A 19776-nucleotide genomic window follows, 5' to 3' on the forward strand; every position below is an offset into this window, starting at 1 on the left:
TGCTGACATTGTCTGCCATATTAATGCCCTCCCCCACCCCACACAAGCACAGGCTTCCACAGCAGATATAAAGCATGCATCCCACCTTGTCTTTTGGACTCCAAGGCTGCCATGAAGTTCCATTGCAGTGATATAATTTTTGGAGGCTTTCCTCAAAATGAAACAGTCCCTTTAATGCTAATGTGCAGTTCTTTGGAAAGGATGGTGGCTGCTCCTAGGATGACAAAAGACGGTGGAAATGGATTTAGCTCTAAAACTATTACTTTAAAAAGCCCTAAGTTTGGTTTGCATGCCTTTATGCTAAGTCAACTGCCCCAAATATTGGGACCAGTCTAGAAACTTACAGGTGTCAATGACTTAAGAAATAGTTTGTGGAAAGCTTAAGGAAAAGTCACAAATGATTCCTACCTGACTGGGGGAGTGCAAATAGGGCATTTGTTCCACCTTATCTGTCGGCAGGGGTTCTTTTTTCCGGCTTTGCTTTTGTGGCTTCTGATTAATAGTAGACGCTCTGGCCTTCTCCATGTTTATTATAGAGCTGTCATCCTCTACTCTTACAGCAACCATACCATGGTACTTAACATTAAGACAGAAACAACAAATATTCATACAAGACAAAAATCAGCTACTTCTTATTTGACTAAATGCAAAAAATAGCCAATTTTTCAAAATTCTGACTACAAAACATTACAAGATAAAACTCAAAAAAGTCCTTAAAGGAAAATGCATCTAGACGAAAGAAAGGAAATGGTTGTTGCGTGAAACAATCTCTACCCCTAAGTATAGTCAAAGCATGACATACGACATATAACCAAGTGTCAAATGGGATAATTCAGAGAATTCTTACTCTAAAAGTGATATCTGTTCCATTTCTATAAACAGATGATGGGCGAACCTGAAAAAACAACAGATGGTAAAATAACATTAGACTCTTCTTTACAGTTGCATAAAATAGTTGGTTAGGACAATACGTATTATAAAAGCTTTAGGGAGCATTTGAGGTTTGTTAGTCCAACCCTCTTATTTGAAAGATAATGTAACTGAGGTCCATAAGAGGTAACTGCCTTGCCCAAGATCATATAGATAGTGTCATAGCAGGTAGGTGGTTCAGTGGATGTTCACTGTTCACTGTGAACCCGGAAGTTGGAAGGACTTGAGTTCAAATCTCACCTCAGACATTTACAAACTGTGTGACCCCAGGAAAGCCACTTAACCCAATTCCCTTAAGCATCCTGATGTATATCTTGCCACTGGACCCAGATGGCTATGGAGGAGAAAGTGAGGCTGTGACTTTGCACAGCCCTCCCTTACTTAAATCCAGTTCAGTGTAAGTCATGACATCACCCTGATGTCATTGTCCTCTTCGGGAATGAAAGACAAACAACAACAACAACAATAACAATAGGTAATGTCAGAACAGGGTTTGAGTCCAGATTCTCTGACTTTCTGTTATAAAACTAAGAAAAACCTGAAAGTTAAATCCTACTTGGGCTTGCAAAAACTTAAAGAAATATATTTCTAATCTAAAGACATGTTAAATCTAACTTATTGGAATTTTTTTAAAAATCAGAGTGGGTCTAGATCTAGAAACAATTATTAATTCTCTGTTTATTTGCATTCCCTAATAAGGAAAGAAAACAAGTTTTGTACTTTAGTTTGTAGATTCATATAAACACACACATATGAATATGACTATGTTTATTCCGTCAAAATACTACATATTACCCTAGAAGCTAAACTTATAGGTTTGATCCCACTGTGAATCAGAGAGTCTGCCCCTGGTTTCATAGCAATGGATTGTATTCTATGTCTTGAAAATGCATTCCATTAATCAAGAGGAACCAATGCAAGTCAGTCCCCATTGTTGAGGGAAAAAAAAGACTTGAAGCCCAAAGTTTGGAAATTACATGCCCCTTGGACAAGGACAAAACTATGTCAAAGACAGAATATTAGGTGACCCTTAAAAGACACTCCCCCAAAAGATTCAGAATAGCTCATTTGATTGTTTCAGGAAAGTTCAGAAGATTTTGGTTCTTTAGACAAATCCAGTCAGTAATGTCCCAGAGAATTGCCCATTTTATTTCTAAATAACATGGTTCTTACTGTTTTCCCATTTCCTATTGTCCTAAGCCTTTTCCTGGGAATATCAGTTAAGTCAAATTCCTGAAGCTTGTCTCCTCTGCTGGGTGTTAATCTCTCTCTGGAAGATGAAGGGGGTCTTCCTTCCAAATGGACTCCACCAAGAATAGAGGGTGATGATGAACCTGGGGAAAGTGGGAGCCATGTGCCTTTCCCCCATGAGCTGTACTGGTTTTGACCAGAGGAATGTGAATGACGACACTGACCTGAAAGCATACAAGATGGCAGATGGTCAGTTTTGTTCATTTCACATAAGCAGATAACTGATCTCATGGAACAACTTATCACTAAAAGTGGATGAATGGGGGCAGCTAGGTGGCATAGTGGATAGAGCACGGGCCCTGGAGCCAAGAGGACCTGAGTTCAAACCTGGCCTCAGATACTTGACACTTACTAGCTGTGTAACCCTGGGCAAGTCACTTAACCCCAATTGCCTCACAAAAACAAAAACAAACAAAAAAAATGGATGGATGAGTTTTCTACCAGATGTTACCTGTTTGTCATTTGCCAGTAACTCCTTCCTTTTCCATCAGTTTCTCTACAGGAAAGCTGTGCACTTCAGCACATGGAAAGTCTGACTATCAAGTAATAGGAATGATTTCCCAAGTCATATGGGAAAACTGGTTTCACTTCTTTAAGTTCACACCTCTAAGAATAGGAACAACTTCCATCTCTCTTGATTGTTAAAGTACTTCTGGCTAGCTCTTTCCATTCATTGTCATTCCCAAAACAATGCATAGCACTGAAACTCCTCTCCAATGCTGTGCAACAGAATTAGAGATTTTGGTAAAGATTTTGTAAGACTATGAAATCATTCCTTTATTGTGGTTCAATAGTCACTATTGCATCAGAAAGTCCAAATCCAAAAGGTACTACTTCTGTCTGAAACCCAGAAAACTTTTTAAAACAGATATCTGGGGAAATAAGTGTTTGACTTTCTAAGGTCTGAATCTTTTCCTTAAGGGTGTTTCATGCTTCATGTGGGGAAACTCAGGTTTATAAAAATCCTCCTGAGAAAGAAATGAACTTAGGAGGAAAATTGTTGTGGGCATATTGCAAAGGAAAAAGAGTAGTGTCTGATTTCCTTCTTTTTCTTCTTCAAACTTGTTTTCTCTTTCTTTTTTCTTTTCTTTATTCTTTTGTCTCTCTGTCCTTCCTTCCTTCTTTCCTTTCTGATTGAAAGGAGAGAAGAGGGGCAGCTAGGTGGCGCAGTGGATAAAGCACCGGCCCTGGATTCAGGAGGACCTGAGTTCAAATCCGGCCTCAGACACTTAACACTTACTAGCTGTGTGACCTTGGGCAAGTCACTTAACCCCAATTGCCCTATCAAAAAAAAAAAAAAAAAGAAAGGAGAGAAGAGCTGGAGTCACTATTTTTACTGTATTTCAGGACACCATGTTTACAGGAAAGACGGAAGTAAAAACTGGAGCACACAAATGGAAAGAGGAGCTAGAATCTTAGATGTTAACAGGGTCTCTGAAATGTAGTGTGAGCCATCTATTGAGATGCTTGTCAGGGAAAATAAAAAGGCTTGAACACCAAAAGCTGACATGATTCTTCACATTGTTCGGTTCTACAGGCTGTTCTGCAGTGCATGCTGCATAGAACCTAGTTGACTCCGGTGGGCCCAAGGTAATTCATTAATATTCTCCAGCTGCTCCTGGATTCCCAAGCCAGCTGCATCTTTCGTTTGCAATTTTCTTCAACTGCTTCCTCTCATGATTTTCCTGGTCCTGCTGTAATATGGGCTGGGATTTTAGGCATTCAGAGATCTCTTTGACAGAGGAGGATAATTACAGCCTTGCAATCTCTAGGGGAAAATAATTATCGATAGATTTTTCAATGACATTTTTTTGATCTCCTCTGTGAAAACAGCAAAAGGGTAGGAGGAAAACACACACACACTCATACACACACACACACTAGCAAAAAAAACCCCCACACATACACCAACAACCCTGGTTCTGACTTGTTGCTTTTCTCCAGTGAAAGTTCTTAGCAGGAAGGAAACAGCATGAAGTTGGTGGCGGGATAAAGGGCCTACCGTGGCCTAGGTTGCTTTCTTGACAAGAAATTAAGCATTTTGATTTGAAGGCGTTATCAAGCACATTGGCTGTTGAAAGCTAGTGGACTGCAGAGCCAAGACTGCCCCTGATTTCAAGATGAGGATCAAAAGAATACCTCCTTTTGAGTCCAAAATTTTCACTCTGGCTTTTGTCTTTGTGCCAAGAACGGCATTCACAGGGGAGTTGAGAATTACTTCAAAGACCTCATCATCTTCCTCTAATCCGTCATAGGTAATTGCTATATTCCACATCTTAGTTGACATTCCTACAAGAAGTAAACATTTTAATTACTCTTTAATTGCTATTTCAATCAACCTAGGTGTCAGAGAAATATATTAATTAACATGTCTACAGCGAGGCTGGAGTAGCCTGGGTGATCTATTGTGCTCTTCCGGACTGACTCCACTCCTGCTGTTCCCCCAAATAACATTAAAAGACCACATTTGTTCCTGGACAATGATGATTCCCTATAAAGGCAAACACTGTAACCAAAAAAAAAAATTGGCTGCCTTATGTGGGAGAAGCAAAATGGTTATCCAACGAGATCTGAGGCTCCATTTTCCTCTGACTGACCTGCCTCATTTTCCCTCTTTTGTTGAGAATAAACAAGTATTAAAATCTGAAATCTTGGTAGTTGCTTCAAAAAAAAAATCTCAAAAGGCTGGTACTGGAAACAATCAGGATGGGGATTTTTGGTATAGGAGAGATCTTGAATGGCTTATTTCTAAAGGTGGCTGTCTCCACAGACACTCTACCCTGCCTTGGCTTCCAGGGTATTTCTTAGTTAAGAAATGCCCTCCCCACACCCCTACCATGATGTCAAGATTTTGATATCCTACTGGAGACAATTTAGGGGGTGGAGTTTCTAGAAATAACCCAAGCCAGTATTTCTCTTTCTCTGTCTGCCTCTGCTTGTGGAGTTACAATTAAGCTCAGCTCCTAGTAATCTTGCAACCTTAATAAAAGAAGCTTTGATGCTCTGAACACCACCCCCCACCCCACCGCCCCAGACATGCTGCTGCTGTTATGGTGAGATGAACAATCATCTCTTCTGGTATCTGTGGTGCCCCTGTGGAGATGACAAAGGCTTTTTAGAGAAAGATGGAGCATATTCAATGGGAGAAGGAGGAAGACAGCATTTCTCTCTCACCTCGGAACCTCTAGGAACCTCTAGCTCCCTGCGAAGCTTGTCTTGTGTCATCTCCAAACCACCTTTCCTGATTCTCTCAATTGTTAATACCTTCTTCCCCCTCTCTCCTATCACTTAGTGTTTATTTCGGATATAATTTGCATTTACTTCTCTATGAATATATTATATCCTTTCAGTAAAATGGACACCTCTTGAGGGCAGAGAGTATTTGATTTTTGTATTCATATCCCCAGTGCCTGGAACATACTAGGTTCTTGACAAATGTTAATTGACTGATTCATTAACTCCTTTGTTTTATTCAGTTTTCATTTTTAATAGTTTTCATCCCATTGTTGTTGTTTATCCTATGTTCTCGAAGGGGACCATTGTAAATGTCATGACTTGCAATGATTTGGATTTAAGTGAGGGAGAGCTGTGCAAGGTCACTAACCTCGCTCTCTCCTCCAGAGCCATCTGCGTTCAGTGACTGGAGATGGCCCGGGATATTTAAGGCAATTGAGTTTAAGCGACCTGCCCAGGGTCACACAGCTAGTAAGTGTCTGAGGTAAGATTTGAACTCAGGTTCTCCTGACTTCAGGGTCAGTGCTCTATCTACTGTGGCACCAAGCTGCCCCTGTTTTCATGCCATAGTTCTCCTTTGGTAGGATGCTTAAATTCTCTTAAGCCTTTTTTCTTAAACAAATCCTCCTTTCATATACTCTCCTGGTGGGTAAATGTTCTATAGCTCTCTGATTATTCCAGTGTGTTTCACTGGTACCATATTTATGACAGCTACTTCTTTGTTGAAATAGCACCCAAGACAAGGCACCAGAATTTCAGTTAAGGTATTGTTAATGAGCAGTAAAATATAGTAGAAAAGTAGGATATATCCTTGACTTCCTTTATCAGTGTAACTTTTTTTTTTCTTTTTTTGAGCAGGGCAATGAGTGTTAAGTGACTTGCCCAGGGTCACACAGCTAGTAAGTGTCAAGTGTCTGAGGTCTGATTTGAACTTAGGTCCTCCTGAATCCAGGGCTGGTGCTTTATCCACTGTACCACCTAGCTGCCCCCTTGACTTCCTTTAAAGAAGAAATTGGTCTTGGTGGGGGTAGGGGAGAAATTATTTTGTACTTGAAAAATCCTGGCTTAATGCTAACTTACTATACTCAAGGTGTTAAATAATATCATTAGTAGATTGTTCTGATGGTATATTCAATTCAATAAGCATTTATTAAACACTTGTCATATTACATCTTCCCCATATTTAATTTCAAACTATGCCATCTTGCCACCTCCCCTTGTGAAGTCCTTGGTAATGACCTTGCTTCTCAGATCTCATCTGGCATGCTTGTTGTGTATATTTTGCTAGACTATAAGTTTCATGAAGGCACACACCATGTGCCTGACATAGTGCTTGGTGCACAGTACATATTTAAGAATTTTTTTTTGAAAGAATAGATGATATTGTGCTTGGTGCTTAGGTTAGAAAGATGAAAAATGGCAGAGTCCTTAACCCTGAGTAGAAAATACTCTAGTTGCCAAACCTAATGGCCTTTTCTCAATCTTCCTCCTTCTTGGCATCTCTGAAAACTTTGACACAGTTGATTACCTTCTCCTACTGGATTCCCGCACCTTTCTGGGGTTTCTTGACAAGGCCTACTCCTGATTCTCCTCCTACCTGTCTGATCATTCATTCCTAATTGCCTTTGCTAGATCTTCATCCAGGACATGTCCATTAACTGTCCATATCCCCACAATGCTCTGTTCTGGGCCCTCTTTTCCTATCCCACTATGTACCATCCCACTAAGTGATTACATCAGCTTCTTTGAGTTTAATTACCATCTTGATGCAGATGGTTGCTAGATCTATATTTACAGCTCCAATCTCTTTCTCCTAAACTCCAGTCTTGAATCATCAGATGTCTTTTAGACATATCAAACTAGAAGCCTTAGATCTCAAACCCAACATGTTGAAAACAGAATTCACTGTCTCTCCCAAACCCGCTCCTCTTCCAAATTTCCCTACTGCTGTCAAAAACACTTCGATCCTTCCAGTCACCCAGGCTCACAACCATGGTGTCATTTTCTAGTCCTCACTCAAACTCACTCCAGGGAGAGGGATCATGGATACCATAAATTCCTTGAGGACGGTTAACACCTTTTTTTTCACAAGTCTTTATTGCCCACCTAACCACCTTTCTCCTCCATCAATATTTTTTCTTAAAGTGTCCAAAAGAATAGCTAAAACTTAAGGCTAACCAGGACTTCCAGAAATCTTTAGTGTTTTTGGAAAAAAAATTATATCCAGATCAACCTAGACAGATGGGTATTTAGCCTTTTCTTTTAAATATCCATGGAAGGACATTCCATTGCTTCCCTTAATTTCCTGTTCAAGGATAGTATCAATCTAGATAGAGCAACAAGTAGTCTACCCAGAGATTACCAAAAACCAAATCCAAGCTTAAACTATTGACAAAACCCATTTTGAATCAAAGGACAACCTATTGGAGCCCAATGAAAGCTGAGAGGTAAGAGCTGTCCTCCTATGTGGCAGAAAACCAGGCACAGTGAAATCAGTCAAACCCTCCCATCTTGTTTGACTCTAGTGTGAAGGTCAGCAGTTGCTGATTGGATCAGAGGAAGGCAATCAGAAATCATTCCAGTACTTTAAGGAGTTCATTTATGCAGTTATCTCCTTCACTGCTTAGCACAGTGCCTGACACTTAATAAAAAGTGTTTGTTGACTTGACTCCACCACTGTAGATCTGACACTCTTCCTACCATAATGGGTGGTCTTTAAGAATGACTGCAGCTGAAAAATCCATTACCCTCTGGCCAGCCTCTTGGTAATGAGCCTCTCCTAACTAATGTAGGTTGGTCTTCAGTCACAGATACACAGTTGGTCACCAGACCCAGACTTACAACTCTTCCAGTGTGGTAGAATCAGTTCCCACTTGATGGGTATAAATTGAGAGAACACAGGCCCACCAATCAAGAGGCACTGAATTAGGAAGAAAAATAAACTAACTAAAATCTTTTTATGTAGCATGTAGTCAGCTTGAAGGTTCTACTTGTACATGTCCAAAAGTTAAATACTGTAGAAAAGCAGGATAAATGTTGACCAATAACATTTATAATCTTATATATGAAAATAAAAGCAACCATGTTGTAAACTCAGGTAAGAGTTAGAAATAGCCTCCCTTTGTATTATATACAGCTTTGCTCAATATTTTTTTGGGGGGGGAATAGGGGCTTCTCCTCTGACCCCACCTTATTCTGAAGGGTCATATAGTAGATGCTAAAAATAGCTGACTTAATGGTGCTGTAATGTGATCCTAGAACCCTGTTCCTATCTGCAGGCCTCCATTTAATTCAAGTCCTTCCCCGGCCCTTTGCTTCAGAATAAATAAGACTCAAGTCAGCCCCTGAGCCTGGAACAACATAGAAGCCCATCCATTGAGATGAATGTCTGTTTGCTTCCAATTTCTGGGAGAGGAAGGTTTACATTAGGGTATGGAGGGCAAGGAAAATTACCAGTCATCTGCTTAATGGGTCACAGACAGATCTTTGATAAATAGTAATCGTAATATGCCATTCAGTGAAACCCACTGTGATATAAACAAGTAGAGAGGCCTAGAGTTTCAGGTCACTTCTCTCTAATTGGAACAACTAACTTAAGGATGGGAAAGGGAAGTATGAAGAAACCATGGGAATTAGAAAGTCTCTAACTGGCCTGGCTATCTAATACACAGTGTCACACACTTTGCATGCTTCTTTGCAAACTCCTAGTTAACCCTCCAAAAAGGCAAAGTAAATTGTCATGACAAAACATACCTGGATCGAACTGAACCAGCTTAGATGGATTCACAGTGAAATCTTTTCCAATTGCAGCTGATACTTGGTTGACCTTAAAAGGGATAGGAGAGGGAAGGGAACAAGGAAGGAAAGGCAGAGGAAGAGGAAAAAGCTCTCTTTTAGTGATGTAAATATGGATAAATTGGATGTGTTCATGTTTTCTCCATCTTGCCTGCCCAAACTCATGCTGCTGAATTTGTTTTCAGTATTGAGCTTTTTCATTTTGTGTGTAGGTGTTGTATATTTTAATGGAAGATTCTGGTGGCAAGCATCTTCTCAGGTGCTAATTTACTGGAAAATGGGCTCTTTTTTCTTTTCTTTTATAATGAGCAGGTTTCCTTAATAGAAAGAAAGTGGAATGAAATGTAAAAATATTTTTTATTAGGTGTAAAATAGAACACCTTCTTTCATTCTTTTAAATTGTGTTCTAGACCAAGAATTCTTCCACTGGGGTCCGTGAATTTGTTTTGGGGGGTTTTCAAAATATTTTGACAACTGTATGTCAGAATAATTTGCTTCTTTTGTAATCCTACATATTTTATTTTATGCTTTAAAAACATTCTAGGAATTCTATTCTGGGAAAGGGTCCATAGACTTCACCATATTGCCAAAGGGGTCCATGTCACAAAAATGGTTAAGAACCCCTCTTCTAAAGGAAGCCAAAGGAAGGGGAGGAAAAATAAGGTTCCTCTTGACAGTCGGATGATGATCCATTAGCTGACTTGCTAGCTGAATAACACTGAAAAGCTCTGGACTCGATTAATTACCAAACAAGTCTGGGCCATTCAGTCTGGATGAAACTATCACTCTTCCACGATGTGAATGAAAGCTTTGTAGGGAGAGTGGGGCTGAGGACAGTCTCAAGAAGACATTCCATCTTCACCATGAAGGCACTATGAATTGAGAGTTTTGCAGTGTTCCCAAACCATACATTGCTGAAAAATTACCCAGGACACAAGGGACTCAAAGTGCTAGGACTTAAAACAAGACAGGTTGTCTCATGCCCTGGGTAGGACCCAGCTCCTTTTTTCAAGTGGGTACATGAAAAAGGAGTCATGGGAATTGGGGAAAGGAAATCAAGTCCATTAGAGCCCTAGTTAAGAACAGGAAGCAAAGTAGAGTCATTTTTGTTCATTGGTATTTTTTAAAATTTTTTGAATTATTAGGTGTTCAGGAAGAGTTTAAAGCTCTCTCCCAACAAAAGATGGTTTAGGTAACTGGTAACTCAATTTTTAAAAAAATGAAAAAGCAAATCTTTCTATAAAATCTCAAATATTATCTCCTTTTAAAAAATGCTGAGAGGAATGAAGAGAACTAGCATCTTTTAATATCTGAATTGGAAGCATTTTTATCAAATCAACCTTCCTAGCATTGTCTCTATTGCTTTTTCCCACTCTTTATTTGTGATATCCAGGCTCCTGTGGAACAATCTCTTATTGAGAAGTGGTGGGCAATTGTACACCTGTATTTACCATATGCTGGAGGCTTCATTACACTTGGGTCCCTGCATGAGATCTGCATGTGCAATTACCTAGTATTTACCACCACGGAGCACGCAGAAGCTTATGTGAGAAAAGAAATAGGATGGATCAAGGCAGGTAAATAGGTTTGTTAGATTAGAGAGAATGATATAATCATATGCCAAAAGTATAGTATAAATGACCATCATCTTTTACCTCCTCTTTTTTGTCATATGGCCAATAATGTAAAGAGGGAAGTTTGTGTGAGCCTTGATTTCCCACAGAAATACATGCTAGTTTTGTCCCAGGAAGGAGGGACTGCAAACTGAGGCTGATGGGAGTATACATATCATAAAAGAGTGGAAAGAAAACTACCAATAAAAATAAAATATAATGATAACTAGCATGTGTGTAGCATGTTGAAGTTTGCAAATATATTCTATGATTTGCCAAGAGATCTTGTTTTAACCCATAGTTCTGTCACACACACTCACACACACACATACACACACACTGTATGTAAATTTAGGCAAGCTCCATCACTCCTATGAACCTCAGTTTCCATATCTGTAAAATGAGGGATTGGATCTGATGAGATCAACTCTGACATTCTTGGAGTCTGCTCCTACAACTCATGGTATAGCTACTACTGCTTACTCAGTCAAAAATAGGATTAAGTATAAAATCACATAAACTATTTCTATACTGGCAAAGTGGATAATGGCACTGGCAGAAACTCTGGAACATATGGCATTTTCTACATAGGCAGAGAAGAATATGTGAAAAGACAAAGGCACATCATCAGATATTTCTGTAAATAATCAACTTCATATGCATATGGAACATTATCAAATTTAAAGCTGGGAGGAACCTTAGAGAGCATATCCAATCTCTTCATTATACAGATGAGGAAAGTGAGGCCCTAGAGGGGGAAGGAACTGATCTAAGTTCATACAAATAGTAGCAGTGCCAGGATTTGAATCAAGGGCTTCTGTACCTTCTGAATCAACACTGAAACCAATATTCTTTCCAATACACCATATTGCTTCTATGCTCCTGGCTATTTTAATGGATGAATGTTTATTATGCCAGTGAAGCAATAGTGGGAGGAAAGAGAGCCTGTTTTTAAAGCACAAGCATCTCACCTTACCTTTTGGTCTTATTAGAAGGTAAATGTTTTATAGATACTTGACACATTATAACTGAGGCTCAAAGTAGATATGATTTCACAGAGCCCAATATTTGTCCTTTTCTCTAAAAGTGGGGTAGGTTGGGCAAGAACATTCTTGGTTCAGATTTGCTAAAGCTTACTTTTTATTCTCTCTTCTTATTCCCTTAAAGGAATCTTATTTCAAGAGCCCATCTGGGACACTTCACTTGTAGAAAGGATTATGATTAACTCTTGACTATCCATACTAATGAAGAATGTTATAGATAATCAAAATAGCAGATATTTTGAAAATCATCTCTACTTGGCTTTGAAATGTTCCATAGAGACACAGATTTGTGTAATGTTCAACTTTCTAGTTCTCATTGAGCTTAAGTTAATATTCAATTATGCTTTACTATATGAGTATATCGGCTGATGAAAGGGATGGTCATTAGTTGAGTGAATAAATGAAGTGAGCGAAAGAAAGGAAAGGAAAGAAAGAGAGGAAGGAAGGAAGGAAAATAGGAAAGAAGGAAGGAAAGTAGGAAAGAAGGAAGGAAGGAAAACTTTTAAGTGTGCTAGGTAGTAGGAAAAAAACTATCTTGGGATTCAAAACTTCTTGCACATAATCCACACATTAAATAATACACAGAATTCACTGTGCCATCATTTATGCAATTCTCTTTACTTCTATTCGTTTTACTGGAGCAGGAGGGAAATAATCTTCTATTTCTAAATCACATGTTGCCAGTGAACTAATCCTAATTATATGATTATGAAATCAAAACTCAAGGACTTTATGCAAATAACCACATAAAGCTCTATAGGTGGGGTTCATTCAGAACACATTTCAGTCATGTACAAATGAACATGAACTGAGGCTGGCATGACCTCAGAAGAATTTGCTGTCAAAATCCCAGGAGTGGGGGTGGCATGCCTGGTATGCGAATTCAATTGTCTGGGAAGGTTTCCAGGGTACAGGAAGGTTTCACCAGGCACTTTCAGCAACCTTACACTCAGGTTTATAATTTTACATTTTCAAGTTACCTTTACTCCCACAAAGGCTGATTCCATAGAATGGCCCGTCCTGATGATTTTCAGTGGCAATATGTTCACGTTTTCACATACCTCATATTCAGTCTGAGGCAATTGAATGTGGGACCATTTCAATTCCAAACTATGCATAGGAGGAAAAAGAAAGATATTCATGAGAAATGTAACATTAATTCTTGAAGGATACAAAGGTATTCCTGAGGACTATGATATTGTAACTATAATGTATACATAATCATAGAAGGCATAGTTCAGTAACTGACACAGAGGCCCAATTTGATTCCTCCTATTGGTGTCCAAGCAGAAAAATATAGAGGAAATTATGAACAGCTGATTTTTTTTTTACAAGTTACTTGAATGAAGAGTTTTGGTTTGTTTCTTCTAACATACCTTAAATTCCCCATTTGATATCATCACTTTCACTATCTGTTACCCTTTATTATGACCCCTCCTGGAGACCTGTAAGTTATTTTTGTAGGTCATCAAAAGTGGAGATCATTTAGGCCAAATTTCTCATTTTTATAGATGAAGAAACTGAAGATTAGTGAAGTTAAGTAACCTGTCCAAGGTCTCACAGTGAATTGGTTCTAGAATCAGGATCTAAAACCAGGCAGTCCCAATTCTCTTCCCATTGTACCTGTTACTGACTTCCCTTTCTCATAAAGCTATAGGAGGCCATTGTTGTCTCCCAGACCTTCCAATAGGATCCAATCTCTGTTTCCTTTCCTCTTCTTAATCCCATTATTTTATCCCAGATCTCTCTTTTAATATTTCATTAGAAAGACTGGTTACCAACATCATGGACATAACACTCAAAATACACAGGACCTTCCCTGATTTCTAGGAGGGAATTAATTTTAGAAATTGTGTTATAGTAAGGCTATTATCAAAGTCTAATAACATCATGACAAACATATTACACTAAGGCTTGAAGACTTCCACAGCCACATAAACACTTCTCCTGAAAAATAAACTCTGTAAGTTTTGCAACTTTCATAGATTTTTGATGCAAATGAATTCAAATCCAGCACAAAACAAAACAACACGAGGAGGACAGAATCCCTAGGCTTGTAGATTTCTGAGATTAACAGGTAGTAATGATGGTTGCAATGCCAGTAAAAACAACATGTGGCAAACAACCCCTGACAGGTTAAGAGAATGAGGAGATGGAGAAAATATATATTAGCAAGGAAAGCAGGGAGAAAAGACAGAAATAAGATGAATGAAAGGAGGAAAGGAACCTTAGGGATCATCTAATCCAAAGCCCTCATTATGCAGGTGAAGACACTGAGGCTCAGAGTCTGTGATTTGCTAAAGATCAGAAATGTCAGTAGGAGAACCAACACTTGAAATCAAGTCCTCTGACTCCAATCTGTTTTTTCTTCCTGTGACAGGGAAGGAACAAAGAATAAAAAAATGAACAGATTTGGATAGATTTCAACAAAATCTGAAGTGAGTTACAAATGCCTTTAAATATTGAATTCTTTCAGAAAGCCATTCCTTCCTTTTTTCTCTTTCTTTTCTTTTCTTTTTTTTTTTTGCAGGGCAATGAGGGTTGTGACTTGACCAAGGTCACACAGCTAGTAAGTGTCAAGTGTCTGAGGTTGAATTTGAACTCAGGTCCTCCTGAATCCAGGGCCAGTGCTTTATCCACTGTGCCATCTAGCTGCCCTGAAGCCATTCCTTCCTAATGTTCACCACAGCTTCTCTATTGGCAGTGTGAAGAGTCAAGTGAGTAAGCCCAGATCCTTATTTAAATTTTGAAGGATTCAACCACCAAGTTACTTTGCTCTGTGGTCCTCAATTTACTTCTTCAAAAAGTGAGGGGAGGGGCAGCTAGGTGGTACAGTGGATAAAGCACCAGCCCTGGATTCAGGAGTACCTGAGTTCAAATCTGACCTCAGACACTTGACACTTACTAGCTGTGTGACCCTGGGCAAGTCACTTAACCTCCATTGCCCTGCAAAAAAAAAAAAGTGAGGGGTTCGGAGTAGATGGTTAACCACAAATTATTAGAGTTTGGAGGCCATTGAGTCCAACCCCTTCATCTCACAGTTGAGAAAACCGAGGCACAGATTGGGGAGTAGACTTGCTCAGAGATACAGCCAGTAAGTATTTGAGGCAGAATTTGAACACACATGCTCCCAATTCTAAGTTTTACACTTTATCTGCCACACCAAACTGCCTCCTATTTGGTTCTTTGACTTCTTGTCTCTCCCCTCTCCAATCCATTCATTCATTCCATAAACATTTATTAAAGCACCTACTATGTGCCAAGCACTGTGGCAAGTGCTGGGGATATAAAGAGAGGCAAAAGTCCATGCCCTCAAGGAGCTTACAATCTAATGAGAATCCATCCTCTACACAGTGGCCAAAATAATCTTCCCAAAGTACTGATTCGACCCTATCAAGAATCTTCAGTGATGTACTTTGGCCTCTAGGTTAAAACACAAACTTCTCAGTTTGGCATTTAAAATTCTTCACAGTCTGACTCTGGATTATGTCACACCTTTCCAGATCTGCCACACTTCACACCCTCTAGCCAAAGTGACTTACTTGGTTCTTTCCTGAATTTGGCAATTTAGTTCTCACTGTCCTGCTAGTTCCTCTTATTAGCCTCTCCCAACACCCACTTGGTAGCATCTTTAGCTTCCTTTAACTCAGAGCAGGAGCTGCCTACCTTTTGAAGTCTTACCTAATTTCCCCAGTGTTCCTTCCTTCTCAGATGATCTCAAATTTACTTATTTGTTTATATGTTATATTCCTTAGACACTATTGTTGTTGTTTTTTGTCTCTCTATCCCAAGTGATGTTAATACACTTGGAGGTATTTAATAAATGTTTGATGGATTGAATTCAATGATTCTATGCACTTAAAATTTTGTTAGATTTGTGGTAGATAATAGTAATAATAACAATTATAATAGCTAGCACTTATATGGCATTTTAAAGTTTGCATAACAGTTTACAGCTGTTATCTCATTTGATCCTCACAACAGTCCTGGAAAGTAGGTGCTATTATTAATCCCATTTTACAGACAAGGAAACAGACAGAAAGTAAGTGACTTGTCCAGGGTCATGTAGCCAGTAAATGTCTGAGGCAGGATTTGAATTCAAGTCTTCCTGGTTTCAGATCCAGCTCTGCATGTTCTGTACTACCTAGCTGCCTCTAGAGATGACACAGAAACATGCTGATGTAAATATGAAAGGAGGCAAATAATATAACTAAAGCGAATTTTCTTTTTCCATTCATAGTACTTCTAATATAAACATCATCGTCATGTCTTCCTTATTGTGTCTAAATCCTTCTGATAGACTGTAAGCTTCTTGAGGCAGGAGTTGCTAGTCTCCATCTTTTTATTTCCAGCACCCCAAACAGTCTAAATACCTCGTATACTTTAGGACTTTGATGAATTCATGTTTTCATCATAGCATCGTAGATTCAGAGCTCAAAAGGTCCCTAAAGGCTGACTCTTCCAACCCTCTCATTTTACACAGGAGGAAGCAAAACCACAGGTTAAAATACTGACCTGCTCAGACACTTGACACTTACTAGCTGTGTGACCTTAGTCACTTAACCCTTATTGCCCCACCAAAAAAAAAAATACTGACCTGCCCAGAATCCCATAGCTAATTAAGTGGCAGAGAGGTACCGAAGTTTGTCACATCCTTGGACCTCTGCTCTTACAATTCTTTTACATGTTCATTTATGGGGCAGCTAGATGGCGCAGTGGTTAAAGCACCGGCCCTGGATTCAGGAGTACCTGAGTTCAGACACTTAACACTTACTAGCTGTGTGACCCTGGGCAAGTCACTTAACCCCCATTGCCCCACAAAAACAAAACAAAAAACCAAACCAAAACAAAAAAAAATGTTCATTTATATCACAAGTGTTTAATAGATATTTACTAAATCAAATGGCACATATAGTACTTGTAGTTTCTCCCATGTTGCTGACATTTTTCTTCATGTTTCCGAACTAAAGAATTTTGAAATATGACTCTGATTCATCTCGGGGAATGATTCATAGGATCACAGACTAAGAGCTGGAAGGGATGTAAGAGATCATCAAGTCCAACCGCTCATTTTACAGATGAAGAAACTGAGGCAGAAAAGCATTTAAGTGATTTGTCCAGGATCACACAGAGCAAGCAAATGCTTGAGATAGAACTTCAGCCAAAGCCTTAGTGACTCCAAGTCCAGCACTCAATAGTAATCCTCACTCATCATTCCTTATAGAAATGAGCAACCTGCAGAGAGGGCTAATTGCTTGAACAAATGCAAATGCATACCAAAGGTAAACTGTTCAGATTTAGGCAAAGAATCTCTTTCTGGATTTCCATTCACTGTAATATTTCCTGGTATTTATGCCTGTGATTACTTTACACAAATGTTAGTCTGATGAAAGCAACATAAAAATAAGGGAAAGACTTACTTGCCAGGACTAAAATCTTAGTTTAGGATTCAGAGTCATGAATCAAAAGTGATTGCGTACAAATTACTTAACCTCTCTGTGTCTCAATTTCCCCATTTTCCAAAGTTTATTTAACCTCCTACTTCAAAGATTACATGAGGCTTAGTTAATGCTTATTAAGTCATTTGCAATTCTCAATGAAAGGTCATATGAAAGCATATATTATTATTTTCATAAATACTTGTACATTTATATGCAAGGAGTGTATGTATGCCTTAAGGATAAAGTTGGAACTTCAAAATAAAAACAAAAAAGCACCCACAAAGTATTTGATATGCATCAGCATATCTATTAAACCCTATATTCATAAAGAATCAGCACTTGATTTTTCCCAGGAATGTGGTCCAGAAATCAGAAGGGATAATTCATCCACAGATAATCCAAAAGTTTTATTTTATCCAAGACTTTCAACCCCCTGTCCTGGCAACAGGTTTTTCTGTTTGTTTGTTTGTTTGTTTAGTGAGGCAATTGGGGTTAAGTGATTTGCCCAGGGTCACACAGCTAGTAAGTGTTAAGTGTCTGAGGCCGGATTTGAACTCAGGTTCTCCTGACTCCAGGGCTGGTGCTCTATCCACTGCGCCATCTAGCTGCCCCCTGGCAACAGTTTTATAAGAGTTTCTAAAATTTTTTGAGATTCATCTATTTGATTTTCTTTTTCCTTTTCTTCCCCCGACCACTCTGGTAGAGGAATGTCAATAATTTAAAAAGCAACCTGAAAGGGGCAGTTAGATGGCGCAGTGAATAGAGCACTGGCCCTGGAGTCAGGAGCACCTGAGTTCAAATCCGGCCTCAGACACTTAACACTTACTAGCTGTGTGACCCTGGACAAGTCACTTAACCCCAATTGCCTCACTTAAAAGAAAAAAGCAACCTCAAAGAAAAGATTCTCAGGTTTCATTTATTATTCCACACCAGATAATCAACCCATGAATAAGCACATTTGTACATGGATCATTTCTGACTGTAACCAGAAATTGAACTCAAAATCTAGCAGAAAATGGTCCTAGTTGTGCTTCTTTTGAATACCATGTGATTGATGTATGGAAAACCAATAGTTTGGAGTCAAAGGATGTGGGTTTGAATCTTGCCTCTATTCTTTATTATCTGGATGGTCTTGGACCAATCACCTAACCCTTCCAGGCCAAACTTTCCTCATGTGTACAAGGAAAGGGTTCGAAAAGATGATCTTGTTGAGGATGTTATAGTAGAAATTCCTTTCTGATATGAGTTGGATTGGATGGCCACTGAGGTGCAGACCACCTCTAAATTTTAAGGTCCCTTCTTTTATCTATCTATCTATCTATCTATCTATCTATCTATCTATCTATCTATCTATCTATCTATCTATCTATCTATCTATCTATCTTTGCATTCAATGAGGGTTAAGTGACTTGCCCAGGGTCATACAGCTAGTAAGTGTCAAGTGTCTGATGCTGAATTTGAACTCAGGTCCTCCTGAATCCAGGGCTGGTGCTTTATCCACTGCACCACTTAGCTGCCCTCAAAGTTCCTCCTAACTCTAAAACTTAAGAGACTGTCATCCTGAGGTAGTTGTTTTGTTGTTTTTTTAAACAGGTCATAAAAACCCAAATTTGATTGTAATACAGATAAAGCCTTCTGAGATTTATCAAAAGGATGCAAACTTCCATGAAGAATCATTAAACAACAAGGTCTGATAGCTTTATTTAAGCAAAATTTGCCTTGATTTCAATGTAATAAAATCAACCCTTTCCATTATACCACTAACTCATTAGCATTGCAGAATCAGGCCCCCCAGACATTCCCTACTGCACATAAATCCTTCCCTTTCTTTTGAAAGCTCCCTGGCATCCTTGTTTTTTTTAAAATACTTTTTTATTCTAGCTTGTCTCCTCCAAATCCCTTCCCCTTTAATTAGAAGGGCTGTTTACTACATTATGTCTTTAGAATGCTGATGTGGGCACTGCTTCTCCCCAAAGGAGACAAATTTCAGTAGCATTTACACGTTGCTTTGATTATTAGCTATGTGGATTACACTCTTTGTATATTAGTCCCTAGCAAATTTTTAATTAGAGGTGGGCTTCCTCCTGCCACTCAGTGCTTCTGACAGTAATTCTCCCTTATGCAGAGATCTAGTCCTGACACTCTTCTGCTCAGAAATCTTCGGTGGCATACGATTGCCTACCAAGGCAAGCTCAGACTCCTAGTTTGTAAAGCCCTCTTCCCTCTGACAGGACCTGTCTAGACTTATTATGTATCACTCCCTTCTATGTACTCTCCTCTGTCCCTAGCACAAAAGCTGCCACAGTGATTTTACTAACGATGTTGCCCAGGCCTTGAATGTACTGTTTCTTTTTACTGAATTATTTGCCATCCTTTTAAGTTCAATTCAATTAAAGAAAAGCTTCATGGGAAGCTTCATTGGCTTAACCCCTCTCCAGTGGTAAAGACCTTTCCCTTTCAAATCTCTTT

The 19776-nt window shown here is 39.0% G+C and overlaps 1 protein-coding gene across 3 annotated transcripts in view; it reads right to left on the minus strand.

Annotated features, from left to right (window-relative positions):
* FREM1 (FRAS1 related extracellular matrix 1) overlaps positions 1–19776 on the minus strand; it is a 176920-nt gene that overhangs the window by 13953 nt on the left and 143191 nt on the right. For all 3 annotated transcript variants that reach the window (XM_043978303.1, XM_043978304.1, XM_043978305.1), the window contains 7 exons: positions 12847–12976; positions 9169–9241; positions 4321–4470; positions 2104–2345; positions 848–895; positions 409–576; positions 86–214 (listed from right to left, as the gene is read on the minus strand). In XM_043978303.1, the coding sequence (XP_043834238.1) occupies positions 86–214; positions 409–576; positions 848–895; positions 2104–2345; positions 4321–4470; positions 9169–9241; positions 12847–12976 (940 nt within the window). The remainder of the gene's footprint in view (positions 1–85; positions 215–408; positions 577–847; positions 896–2103; positions 2346–4320; positions 4471–9168; positions 9242–12846; positions 12977–19776) is intronic.

Source organism: Dromiciops gliroides, chromosome 1 (assembly GCF_019393635.1).
Source record: "Dromiciops gliroides isolate mDroGli1 chromosome 1, mDroGli1.pri, whole genome shotgun sequence".
Taxonomy (NCBI): Eukaryota; Metazoa; Chordata; class Mammalia; order Microbiotheria; family Microbiotheriidae; genus Dromiciops; species Dromiciops gliroides.